The 13,127-nt window shown below is 48.4% G+C and overlaps 2 protein-coding genes across 4 annotated transcripts in view; one reads left to right on the top strand and one right to left on the bottom strand.

Moving 5' to 3' along the window:
- The window catches only part of LOC129833265 (Na(+)/H(+) exchange regulatory cofactor NHE-RF1-like), a 46,949-nt gene extending 41,392 nt beyond the window's left edge, over positions 1-5,557 (top strand). The window contains exons 4-6 of the mRNA XM_055897721.1: positions 1,792-1,835; positions 3,490-3,603; positions 4,269-5,557. Of these exons, the coding sequence (XP_055753696.1) occupies positions 1,792-1,835; positions 3,490-3,603; positions 4,269-4,415 (305 nt within the window). The 3' untranslated portion in view covers positions 4,416-5,557. The remainder of the gene's footprint in view (positions 1-1,791; positions 1,836-3,489; positions 3,604-4,268) is intronic.
- A 155-nt stretch (positions 5,558-5,712) lies between these two features.
- LOC129833254 (caskin-2-like) overlaps positions 5,713-13,127 on the bottom strand; it is a 94,113-nt gene continuing 86,698 nt past the window's right edge. For 2 of the 3 annotated variants that reach the window (XM_055897701.1, XM_055897702.1), the window contains exons 12-19: positions 12,796-12,972; positions 11,649-11,785; positions 11,375-11,438; positions 11,122-11,228; positions 10,635-10,847; positions 8,567-10,499; positions 8,196-8,478; positions 5,713-7,708 (exon numbers count right to left, since the gene is read on the bottom strand). In XM_055897701.1, coding sequence (XP_055753676.1) covers positions 7,612-7,708; positions 8,196-8,478; positions 8,567-10,499; positions 10,635-10,847; positions 11,122-11,228; positions 11,375-11,438; positions 11,649-11,785; positions 12,796-12,972 — 3,011 coding nt within the window. In that variant the 3' untranslated portion in view covers positions 5,713-7,611. The remainder of the gene's footprint in view (positions 7,709-8,195; positions 8,479-8,566; positions 10,500-10,634; positions 10,848-11,121; positions 11,229-11,374; positions 11,439-11,648; positions 11,786-12,795; positions 12,973-13,127) is intronic. The other variant, XM_055897703.1, reaches the window with a different exon arrangement.

Genomic DNA, 13,127 nt, shown 5'->3' with positions numbered 1-13,127 from the left:
CCCCCAAAGAGGCTGTTTATTAAAAAGGTTACCTGTCTGTGCCATCGTATTAATAAGATGGTGGGTAGAAGTACAGCATATTTATTTTTCATCTAACTAGGCAAGTCAGTTAAGAACAAATTCTTATTTACAATGACAGTGGGTTAAGTGACTTGTTCAGGGGCAGAACAACAGATTTTTACCTTGTCAGCTCTGGGGTTTGATCTAGAAACCTTTCGGTTACTGGCCCAACGCCCTAACCACACCTGCCGCCCCTGTCAGTTAGTGTCTTTCATGCTATTTGACCTAACTGGGAGTTTTATGCTTCTTTAGTGCATCAATAAAAATACAGTAGCTGCTTTGTTGTGATAAGAATTTCCTCTGTTTTACATGGAGGAATGTTCTTGTATTCTGAGTCCACACTGGTTGTTTAAACAAGCATTTCGCTACACCCGCAATAACATCTGCTAAATATGTGTATGTGACCAATAACATTTGATTTGATTTGACAGCTATCCATTGGCACGGTTACACCTCAAAGTGTACTGATGATTGACATGCTGTGTCCTTTCCTCTGAATGAGTATCGAGAAGCAGTAAAAGGAGATAGAACTCCTGTTCCATCCAGGGGGATATATGGTCAGGTCTTAGTCCTATCTAACTTCCTTTGGTTTCTGCTATCGGCTTCTAAACCTGACTGAAAAATGCCCAACAGGAGCAAAATTCCATTGTTGCGTTGCCCAGGTAACTGCTCTCTCGTGTTGCCCACTCAGAGGGCACCGTGACTTTGGTACACACTCAAGCACGTACACGCACACGCACGCGCACACACACACACACACACACACACACATACATGTGTGCGCAAACACGCGGCCAGACACACACACACACACACATGGATGGACACACACTCCACACTCCCCTCTCACCACCCCTCTGGCCAGCACTTGTGTTTGGTTTCCAAGGCGCTGGCTCCAAGTGGCCTCTCAGCCTGTAGTGTTAGCTGTATTGGGACTGAAGAGCCTCTTGTCCGTGTGCAAACAGTGAGGAGGGACCCAAGGAGCACAGAGGTACATAGAGACAGCTTCAACAGGTCTCAGAACAGCCCAGGGAGACGCAGACCAGGGTCAGGCTATCTTTAGATGATAACAGGTTACTATCTTAGTTCTCACCGATTGTCTGTCTGTCTGTGTGAGAGGAATTGAAGCATGGCAGGTAAGGGTCCGTCTTAGTATTCCACCAGCTCCGACCAGGGGCCAGTTGTTCATCAGTCAACTGTATCTGTTTTAGATAGACACACAGGTTTAGATATAGTGTATTGTCTCTTTCTGTGGTTGACTTAGCCAAGTGAAAACCATTCCTTAATATCCTTGTGTTAGAGGACAGTTTCTTACCGGGGCTATTTGATATAGGTAGGCTAGTAGGGTACTGGGTTTCATATGCAGCAGCTTGTTTGGACGTGATGATGCGTGGCAGGTAACCAGGGTCAGAGAACATCTCTGTGAAGATAAACCCTGTTTGAATAATGGATGACCTACACATACCTGCGCTATGTAACAGAGTAGGTGTCGCTGGGATGAAACCTGAACTGGATAGGAGCCGTTCTCTGGAGCAGGGATATGAGTCACTCTGGAATTCTGTTCTGGTGTTTGACGGAGGTGGGACAGTTACAGGATATTTAGGACTGACTATGAGATTGGAGAATTGCCATGATTAGATGTTGTTGCATGGTTGTGAATAGCTGGTATGGAGGAGGGAGTGTGAGTTTGTGTGGAGTCCATGACTGAGCAGTGTTCTCTTCTGCTTTCAGGATCTTTGCCTGAGCCTGTTGTCAACGGAGACATGGAAAAGACGGTAAGACTTGGATGCCAAATACCTTATTGACCTAATATCATACAAAACTAACATTTGAGAGGGAAACAGCCAGCCAGCCAGCCAGCCAGACAGACAGACAGACAGACAGACAGACAGAGTTGCGCTCCCACAGAGTGGACTTCCAAAAACACTAGTCTTTTTTCCTGGCACTGTGGAGGTCACTGACAGGTCAGCCCCTAGAAATGAAACACTGTGGAGGTCACTGACAGGTCAGCCCCTAGAAATGAAACACTGTGGATGAACTGCTTCTGCTTTGGCACTGACAGGCACCCTATCAGCTGAGCATTCATAGGGAGTGGACTAGTATTATTTTATAGGACTGTAGCGTGTGTGTATTGCTTCATATAATTTACTTTGTGTTGGTTGGTTCTCATTCTCCCTCCAGCTCACTCATTAATGAATAAAACAGACTGTTTCCAGCAGGCAGGCTGGCCCAGGCAGGCTGGACCAGGCAGGCTGGCCCAGGCAGGGAGGGTATCTTACTCTCTGTGTTGATATTATATGTAAATCCTGTGTAATCTGAATACATTCACTCAGGAAGCCAGGAGAGCAGTCTACCCTGACAGAACAGAACCAGGTTCAGGTGTCTGTAATATACAGTACCAGGGCTAGTGTAGGTCTCAATAGTGTGGGTAGACGGGTATAGAGGGTTCACATGGTAATGCTGGATAACAAGAAGTTGAAAGCAATACACTGTTGTTTAGGCATGGAGAATTCATCAGCACCATGTTAATCCCTCTGAGGTATTTGTACATAATCCCTTAGTACGGGGACAGACCAGCCAACACCTACCACCTACTGTACTGTAGAGACTCAGGAACAGAGAGAGAGATCTGGCATATGATAGCAGCCCACTGTATTATCTGGGGATTCTCTATTGTGTGTTGTGATATAATCTAGATATGGTCAGTGATTTGGAGGCTTGCCAAACAGGCAGATAAACCCAGAGTCGGGCCACTGGCCTCAAACCGAAGAAGATTTCATTAGGTTAACTCCACTACATTAATAGTATGCTAATAGACTTCATATGTAAAGAAGACAGGCGCAGGTCAGTAGTGAGACCCTAGTCCTCAGTCATTGACCAATTTATGCCCCAAATCTAACAGTCAAAACATTGGACTAAGTGAGATGGGAGGCAGGGTAGAGAGGTGAGGGAAAGGTAGAGAGAGGAGTTGAGAGGTTGTAGAGAAGTTAGGGGGAGGTCACTCTCCATGGGGATGGTAAAAAGCGGATGTTTCTGGTTTTCAGGGATGCAGTATTTTCAACCTAACTTCTGCTTCCCCTGAAAAACAGAACGTTTTTTTACGCCTGCTATCTTAGTTTCTTAGTTTAGGGTGAGGTAGGCACTGATATGGCAGAACAGGGTGATTGTGTCTTTTCTAATGCTCTGACCCCAGTAGGCTCTAGTAAACTGCTGCTGCTGCCTCTACTGGCCTAGGGAGACATATCATACAACTTCCCAACCAGCATGGTCAGACAGTGTGTGTATGGGGCACAGGAAAGTCTGCCTCCCTGTGGGCAAACATAATATTGCAGCCAGACTCTCCATGGAGAGTTCTCTCAAACTTGACCCTCACTTTGGCTACTTGTATTTGATCTGATTTGTTGCTTGCTGTCTGTGTGTCCACTGCAGGTGAATGGAAATGGAAAACTCGCCAAAGAGGTGGAGCAGGACTCTAAGCTGTCAATCAGCCCGTCTCCAAGCAACACCTCCTCCAACGCCTCACTCACAACACCGTCCACAGAGGCAAGTCCCTTCCTGAAAACACATGTGAAGCAGCATTATAAATCTGCTGAAGTCTCATGATCTGAATCTACTGTCTATTATTTGAGCACACTTGTAAAATAGGCTTTACTACAATATCAAAATATAAATGTCTTCTCTCTCTAGCCTTGTTTATACTTGGTGTTAACATGTGTCCTTTGTCGGGATCTTATCCACATTCTTATTGGGTCCACATTGTAGCCGTTGCATCTACATCTCTTATCCGTCTATTGTGTCCACATTGTGACCAGATATCCTGGTCCCTCCCTGTATGAAAATGATTTGACAGATATTCTTTCAAAATAATAAGTATTTATTTTAAGACACATTAATGCCATAAGTCAATGGCGTCACCTGTCAATTATTTTAGAGGGCGGGATAATGATTTAAATGGTTTCACTATCCAGATCTGTTTACACTTGCGTGTGTGACGCAAGATCAGATCACAATCAGTTCACAATGTGTCTTTTAGTCATCTACACCTGTCTAAATATGCTGGCAAAATCAGAATGCGGACAAGATCAGTACAGAGTACTCATGTTTAGAACCAGGTATAAACAGGGCTTGTGTCTCTTGTGCTTTCTCTCTCTACTTCTGCTCGTCTCACACTCTCTTTTGACCCCTCTCTCTCCTCCCTGGTTGGTCAGTTGCCTGAGCCAGTGATCATGGGCGCCATCCCGGGTCTGAACCTGTCCCTGCAGCAGGTTAAGGAGCGTGCTCACCAGAAACGTTCCAACAAGAGGGCCCCGCCCATGGACTGGAGCAAGAAAAATGAACTGTTCAGCAACCTGTAGATAGAGCACCTCACCCTGCACACAGCCACATACAGTAGATACTCACAGAGAGGTCAGTGAAGGAGAGAGAGACGGAGAGAGAGAGGGGTTGTTCTAAGCCCCATGTTTTCTATGACTCATTAAAACCAGCAGTTTAACTATTGGTGAGGGAGAATACAGGTATATGTATGTAAAATATATACACAGATATTTGTATTATATTCCAGATGCTATAAATGTGCTACCAATATCTAGACGAATATGCCAATGTTGGAAAGGAAACAGCTACATCAGATCAGAATCTTTGTATTGCGATTTGAAAAATCAGTTTTTAAGTATTCCATTTCATGTGTCGAGGTGGTTGTGTGTGTTTTGTACCTGGGTGTGTATGCCCAGAAGACCTTGGAAGTCCCTGCTGGTCATAGCCTGGTGCCTGTCGGTATAGTGGAGTAGGTCTCTCTTATGGCCATTCCTCTACATGTTAATCAGTCATTGAAACACATGAAACAATATTTTTATCCCCCTTAAACGAGAATGGGATCAGCCACTTACATACCTGTCTAGTCTATCACCTTTCAGGGACCAAATAGCAAGCCTCTTCCCACTTCCAGTCAGATGCAAATGTCTTTCATTTGTTTCTGACTGGAAGTGTGCGGAGACTTTTTCATGTTTCTCCAGTTTTTGCCTTCAGCACCTTCACTAATCAGCTCTGGGTGTGTGGTAGATTCTATTATCGGCAAACCTTTTAGGGACCAAAAACCTGATGAACGACAACCACTGACAGTCAGTCAGTCATTGGGGAATGATATGTTGGTGCAGTGTCCATCCATACCAGTCTTACTTCAATAAATATGAAGGCTGAAAACCTTACGTCCATAGCATTGCCATTATCACTGTATATTGCGATACTTTTCATTTCAGAGTTTTTTTATTGCCATTGTCAAAATGCTTTGAGGTTTTCACGTTTTTACGTTTACGTAGATGTACTTAAACATAATTTCTTTCTTTAATAAGAATATAAATGTGCGCTTCACTAAATGTTATGTGTATGTTCAGTATTGAGAATGACTGAGATTCACTATTTTGACTATTGAATTGTATGGGGGTGTCATGCTCTTTAACTGTTCATGTTATTTCTATACTGTATTAAATTGTAGATCTCACCATTGTTGTCCCATGATTCTCCATTTAAATTAAGACTACAGTAACAAATGTTAGGAATCTATTTCTGTGCTATGAAGGTGTACATGAAATGCACCCACTCTTAAAAGGCTTCTGGATATTTAAATCCAGAAATGAACGAGAGAAGTCCACAGGGTCAGACTTGAATATTTAATGGTAAACTGTAACCAAATGAAGATCCAGCTGGATGAAAAAGGACAGATGTTGATAACTCAAGACAGTATAACATATATCCACAGACCCATCTTAAATAAGGTGCCTCTAGCGGGTCTCAGTTCCGTCTGAGACACACAGACCTCTTTCACATTCACGCAAGGCTCTCATTCACCTCACCTCTTCAAAACCACTGTTCCTCCTTCTATAACACAAACGCCAGGTGTGCGTGTTTAATGTGAGAGCAGCTTGAACTGAGTAGGTGTGACATTCCTGAGAATGACAGAGATGAAACCCAGGTTACAGCCAGGGATCACATTCACACTGAAACGACACAAACATTTACAGTAGAGGACACTACACAATCATACAAGTCAGGGTTAATGATTTGAAAGTTCATGAGGAAGACAGAAACACAGCATAGAAGAGTTCATTCCCCCTGCTAGAAGTACTCTAGCATGCCCAAATATGGAACATAGCAATATAATGCTGGGTGGACAGGGGGAAAAAACAAGACAGTTTTTTAACCATGTAGATAATTAATTTCATTCATGTTACAATAAGGAAGACCAGAACCCCTTAACAATGGTTCTGCATTTTATGGAAATATTGAAAATATAGAAGGAAAATCTGTACAAAGAACTTTGGTTGAATATGATTCTGCTCCCAGATATACCTATAAGTATACAATATACATATTTAGATACTCTAATTTAAATACTATTTGGACTAATCTACATTAAAATGTTATTTTTTCTTTAAAAAATAGTGTACATTATTAATATCTTGCATGTCATCCCTTGGCTGTACAAAGCACGTATAACTCCTTATATTGACAGTGTGGACAGTGACGACAGCTAAATATGCTTTGACAAGCTAAGGTCTTCTTCCCTTTTGTATAAACAATATTATCCAGCACTTCTACATGTTTTACATAGCTTCATAAAACCAGACACGATATAGCATCTAGTCATTCTGTATTACTTAAGAATGATTACTAAAGACTTTAACAGCACAAACGTACTGGCACCATGCCTTGAGGAAGACACAAACACACTTTCATTGTGGTCAACTTGGTAGAAAATGGATAAAATACAAGAGTATTGAAAATATCAACAAGGTCCAATTGAAATGGTCAGACATAGTGAAATACAAAGGTCAAATGACAGTTACAGCGTCTAATACAAATGGTATTGTATAGTAATATTCTGTCTAGGAATGGTTCCTCTATAGGCGAGTATAAAAACACTCCACTTCTCCCCATTATCTCTCTCTCTCTCTCTTTCTACTGCTACAGTGGCCAAACCATGACTTCACACAGAGGTGGATACTGTGAGAAAGGAGGGGAAGAAAGGCACACCAACAAGATGAAGAAATGGAGGATGCTGGGTAGAATAAAAAGGACAACACAGTTTAACTCGTGTTATATGAAACAACCCAATACAACGGTGTACTGGTACAGTATGTTGTCCACCCCTCATGTATCTACAGTCAGTCAGTCAGTCAGTCAGTCAGTCAGTCAGTCAGTCAGGCCCTGTGTTGAAACCAACAGGGTTGTTGTGACTGATGCCAATGCACTGTAGAGCAGAGTTAAGTGCTGCTGTTGAAAGGAGAGGAAGTGGCAACATGGAGGCAGGGAGGAGGGAGATGGATCCACACTGTTCATTAAAACCATCCCAGTCCATGGCACATCCTACAATGTAGTGCCATATGTTTTCTGCTAGTCTGGTGGTGGGGGTTGGTCTGTAGTTTTAAGGGCATCGGGGTCGGAGATAACACTTAGGTGGGGTGACCTGCTCCATTCTCCCTCTCATGGTCATTAGTACTTCCTGAGGTGAAGGGTCAAGGGTCAGTAGGCTGGTCAGTGGAGTGGATAGAGGGCTTAGTCCAGCATGGCATCCAGCTGGTCAGCAAGGTCATCAAACATGTTGCCAATGTCATCCAGAATGTTGCCCGCTGACTTCACTGTGTTAGCCCCACTGTCAGGAGGTGGAAAAAGAAGCAGGGTTTAGTCATGGAGATAGATAGGGGGACTCTAGTGCTCAAAAGCCTGTTTTATCAAGTGCAGTGCCATTGAGGACTTTCACCATTTTGAAGTAGTCAAATATGGGTTAAGGAAGGATCCCATAATTCCATCCAGGTCATCAGGTGGGACCTGAGCAAACATTCCAGAACTGCAAGTGACAGTAAATCCCCAACCTTGGCTTTATACCTGTTCAGACAACACACTCCAGCTGCAGTATGCAACCTTTCAGTTTGTTTACCAACTCATTGAAGTAGTAGAAGAAGAAAACTGACTACTTCAAAATGGAGATGGCCTCAATGGCGCTGCCCATGCTCTCACAGACACCATAATGGGACAGATACAATGTTGCATGAATGCTACTTCAGTTCACATAAACAGTAGAGTTTTAGAGAGTTTTTTTATTTACAGGAAATGGTGAGGTGTTTATCCTGTTCTCTTACCCGTCAGTGCTGTCCTCCTGGGTGAGTTTTCTCTCCACAGCCTGCAGTGCTGCCTCCAGAGAGGTGCTGGTCTGCTCCAGCCTCTGCTGCTGCACCACCTCTAACCCCGGGCCAGACTCTACTCCTGGGCCTGGGCCGACCCCACAGACCTGGGGCTTGCCTGTCTGGGCTGCCTGGCACTGAAGCCCTGGGGCTGGGGGACACCGGCTGGGTGTGGGTGATGGTGGGGCTGAGAAGGCAAGACTCTGTACCACGTTGACAGTCATAGTGGGCGGCACTATGGCTGTTGGACAGGAAGCAAAAGCAGAAACTCAGAATTGATGATAAAAACATAAAGATATAATAATGAGCTTCCACGTGTAATAAGTTACCTGTAGCAGCAGCCAGACTGTGTCGGGACGGTTTTGGGGCTGTGACGGGGGGTCCGTGGGAGCTGTGAGGCTTGGGGGAGACGGGGGGTTTGAGGGGTGTGCCTGTCACTGCTAGGTTCTCCAGCCCCTCCAGACTGGCCTCACTGATCCTCAGACTGACCAGACTCACCTCCTCACAGCTCTGGGACTGGGGCCTGCTGCCTGGACTGGAGTCTGACCCTATCTGGCCCTCACTGTCACTGGTGGGAGAGCTGCCAGCATGGTCTTTAGGCTTGTATCTCCGCTTCACAGTGTCTGACTCCTTCAGGTTAAACTCAGGCACCTCCAGGGCTGTCTTGGTGGGCCGGTTCTTGTCTGCCGGGATCTCCACAGTGCTCTCGGCCCTGGGCGGCCCTCCTACCTTGGGCCTCTGCTTGATGGTGAGGTTGCCCTCCTCGGCGAAGGGGATACACTCGCTGGAGCTATTGTGAGGGGATGAGGAGCCATCCAACCCCGGTGCCTTAGGTTCCTCCTCCTCAGAGTCTGACTTCACCCCTCGCTCTGGGTCTGGGTAATGGTCTGGGATGTCGGTCTGGGCTGGAACACATTCACTCTGCACCCTCCTCCTCATCCCTGCGGAGGCCTCTCTGGGCTCCAGTCTTGAGGGGGTGAGGCTGGGGAGGGGAGGCTCTGGTTGGAGGAGGTCCAGCCTGGGCCTGGACAGGCTCTTCCCCTCAGTGGAGGCCTCCAGACAGGCTGCGATGCTCCTCACGCTACCTGGGCTGTCTGTCTCCACCCCCCCAGGAGAGGGCGCCATATTCTCAGTGGACCCAACGCTGTGGCTGCTGCTCACCGAGCTCAGTCTCTTGGGCGGGGCTGGAGGGGGACCCTTTTTACGAGCGCGCACGGCAAAGGACTGGCTACGTCCCACAGTGCCGTACTTTACGGGTGTGGTCTGCATGCCTGCCAGCTGGCTGCGTCCCGGCCGGCGGGTCAGGGTGGCGTAGGACCCTAGGGTGCTAGAGGGCGGAGCCAGGTCGTCATCCTCTTCGTCTGGTTCGCCGTCTGACAGGGCATAGCGTGTCAGGCTCTGGCTGCGCTTCTTAGGCGGGGCCAGGGTCATGGCGTGGTAGGTGTGTGCCAAGGGCTTGGTGGGCGAGCCGTGGCCCAGGTCGGTGCTGCCACAGTGGGAGTGGAGGTAGCTAAAGCCCCTCTGGGCCGGGGAGCCCTGGGGAGAGGAGCCTAGGGAGTGAGACCCAGGGCCTTTAGGCTTGGCTGGGATGGCTGGGTACTTGAACACGGTGGCTGCCCCCAGGGGGACCTGCTTGGGAAGCTGCTGCTGTAGTATGGACCTCTGGTCCCAGCCTTCTGGAATGTTCCTCTCCTTGGCAGGGCTGCTGTCAGCACTGAGGCTGGTGGAGGTGCTGCTGCTGCCTAGGCTCTCCTGTGAGCGGCTGTGGGGAGTGATGGAGGCCGTAGGGGGGTCCTGGGAGCGCCCTGAGCCCCTGGACCGGGCGTCGATGCTCTCTTGGCTCCGAGACATGCCCACGGCACTCTTGATGGCCAGGCCCTCCTGGTAGTGGCTGGACATGGCTGTCTGCAGCTCAGCGCTCAGCTCGCTGTCCTGGAAGGTCAGCATCTTGGGGGTGTGGGGCGAGGGGCAGTCGGAGGCGCTGTCCGGGGGCTCGATGGTGACCAGGTGAAGGGCTCCAGGGGGCTTGCGGCGCAACGTGCCCTGGCCAGATTCTGCAGCCAGGATGGCCCTCTGGATGTCACACAGCTTCTTCACGGCCAGCATCATCTTCTTCTGGTGGCCCAGCTTGGTGATGCCTATCTCCTGCAGGTCCTCCCAGGTCAGGTCCCGTACGATGCTGATGGAGTCATAGCCATTCTCTGACAGCTTCCTTTGGTACTGAGGCAGGCCTATGGTACTCAGCCACTCCCCCAGGTCTGCCTGGAGTAGGAGAAGAGTGACAGTCAGACCTACGCAGTTGAAACCTTTATGAAAGTAATGTAAAATCTGACTTGCACACAAAAGCAGACAGACAGACAGACAGACAGACAGACACATGCATCAGTAAGACCTTACCGGGATGTATTCAGGCAGCCACTCTGGGATGCTGAGGTTTCCTATCTCGATTGAGATCTTCTTGCGGTGGCCTGGCTTGGTGACGCCGATGGCCGTCAGGTCCTCTGGGGTCATCCTGCTGATGGTGGGGACGTCGTAGCCGGCCGTGATGAAGTTCCCAGTGTACTGCTCCAACTGGAAGTCACTCAGCCACTGGTAGATGGCCTCTGCATCCTACACCAGGGGGAGGGGTTGAGTATCACATTGACATCAATTACTGGCCTATTCACTGTCCTCCTTTCTTTTAATAGATACATTTATTTCACTGTGGCATACAGAGTACACAGAAAAATACAATCATGAGTTGTAATGTGTGGCAAACATGGACAATATTTCCTGTCCTGTCCTGTGTCTGTCCTGTCCTGTGCCTGTCCTGTCCTGTGTCTGTCCTGTCCGGTGCCTATCCTGTCCGGTGCCTGTCCTGTCCTGTCCTGTGTCTGAGTCTCACCTTGCCCTCCAGTAGCTGCTGAGGACGTACAAACTGTGGGGAGACAAACTGCTGTTCCCCTGGTCTCTGTATGTTCACCATCGGCCTCCGAGGAGCACCCAGAACCACTAGACGAGAAAACACACTGGAGAGTTAAATGAATGGTGTTCAGGATGTTTTCTACCAATAAGCACAAATCAAACTAGAAAGGTGAAGGTTCAGGAGAAATGTTGTGGTATGTAACAGTAATGAGAGAAAGGGCTGGTATTCCTACCTGCAGTCAGGTCAGGCTGTTTATTGGGGACTGGTTGCCCTGAGTCACCAGCAGAGGGCGCTGGCTGCACATCAAAACAGAGCACAAGACAAGTTACAGACAGCACAGGAATCAACAATCTGTTGACTGGCACTACATACGAAGGCAGTAAATCACAATATCACATTTCCTCTGTTCATAGCTGTGAGTAAGGTTGCAATTATTTTAGCATTGTTATCTATCTCAATAAGACTAGCCAGGATAAATAAAGCTGAAATAACAATTGGACCAGTACTTTGGCAGTGTCTGGGAGTGTGGTGGTCTGCTGGTGTTGTCCGTTGGGGGCAGTGTTACTCTCTGTGCTCTGTCCACTCCCAGCACTACGGGTGCTGCCCACACTGCCCGTACTCCCTACACTGTTCCTGTCACCTGCTACATAGGACCACAGGAGAGGAGGATGGAGAGAGGGAGAAGAGAGAGAGAGATAGAAGTGAGGGACATTAAAGACAACCGTGGTGGCTGGACAGCGAGAGAGAGATCAAAATGAGGTACCTCCCCTCTGTGTCCTTCCAGAGCCCACGTCAACACAGTCACACACACATCCACATGATTCTAACTGAAGCTGGCAGAGGATGGCAGAGGTTGGGGCTGTGGACCCTGTCACTGAGCCAGCCAAGTCATCACAGATCAGGGGGTGGCACAGGCCAGGACAGGACGTCGTTTGCTGCCATACGAAGCCAAGGGAGATGGTTGCATGGTGGAGCGGAGCTGCAGGCATAGAGCAACAGCAGCCAAGGGTACAGAACTACAGAACTACAGGGGTAAACTACAACTACAGTCCTGCAGTAGGACAGATGAAAGGTCATCCACAATGGAAAATTCCTACAGCGGAGTACACAGGGCACCCATTAAGCTTGCAGTGTCCTGTAGACTGTCGAAATGGTCACTTTTTGGTCACTGGAACAGAGGTTTCCTGGTGGTCCCATCTTGTGGCAGCAGGGAGAACAGCAGGAGCTATGGGAAGCTCAGTTTGAAGCTGGCACATGACAAAGGTAGAGCATGGGGACAGGGGACAGAGACAGCCAGCTATTGTCATGGGGGACAGTGGAGGGACTCTTACCCGCGGTGTGTGAGTTCCTGAGCACCCAGATGTCCTCCAGGGGACAACCAGGCTGAGAGAGGCTGCTGGGAGGCCGACCTATCAGACATAACAACACTGTTGGGCCATGGGGGTACCATGGCCCACGGAGCAGCACTGGGGATTGGCTGGGCCTGAGCATGAGAGGGGTTTAGAGGGGGCGAACATAGGTGTCCTTGTGCCCTCATCACGGGTTCACAGTGGTGGGGAAGTTGTCTGGCTGGTTAGGGGGCTGAGTACCGTATACCTGTTTCGATGCGTGTCTGTCCTCTGAGTGCATGTATAAGGGTGTGTGTGTATATACCTGGGTTGGCGCTGAGGCCGATGGCGTGGGGGAGGGCCAGGTGGGGATTGTTCGGGGTGTACAGTGTGTAGGAGTCGTCGGTCTGGGGGGCTGAGCTCAGACTGGAGGAGAGGGGGGATCTGGAGAGGAGCTGGTGGCGCTGGGTGGGCAGAGAGGCGTGCCGGGACAGGGTGCCCCCTACACGGTCAAACAGGTAGGACACAGACAGAGAGGAGGTTAACGCAAGCTGATGGTTAGAGGTGGACATTACATGGTATGGATGGAGAGATGCTGAGAGAAGAGGAGGAGGAAGAGAGAAAAATAGGAGCAAGGGATGGATTGGAAGCATGAGG

The sequence above is a fragment of the Salvelinus fontinalis genome, chromosome 34 (genome assembly GCF_029448725.1).
Source record: "Salvelinus fontinalis isolate EN_2023a chromosome 34, ASM2944872v1, whole genome shotgun sequence".
Classification (NCBI taxonomy): Eukaryota; Metazoa; Chordata; class Actinopteri; order Salmoniformes; family Salmonidae; genus Salvelinus; species Salvelinus fontinalis.
Note: the sequence above shows the minus strand (reverse complement) of the source record. Positions and strands in the feature narration are given on the sequence as shown.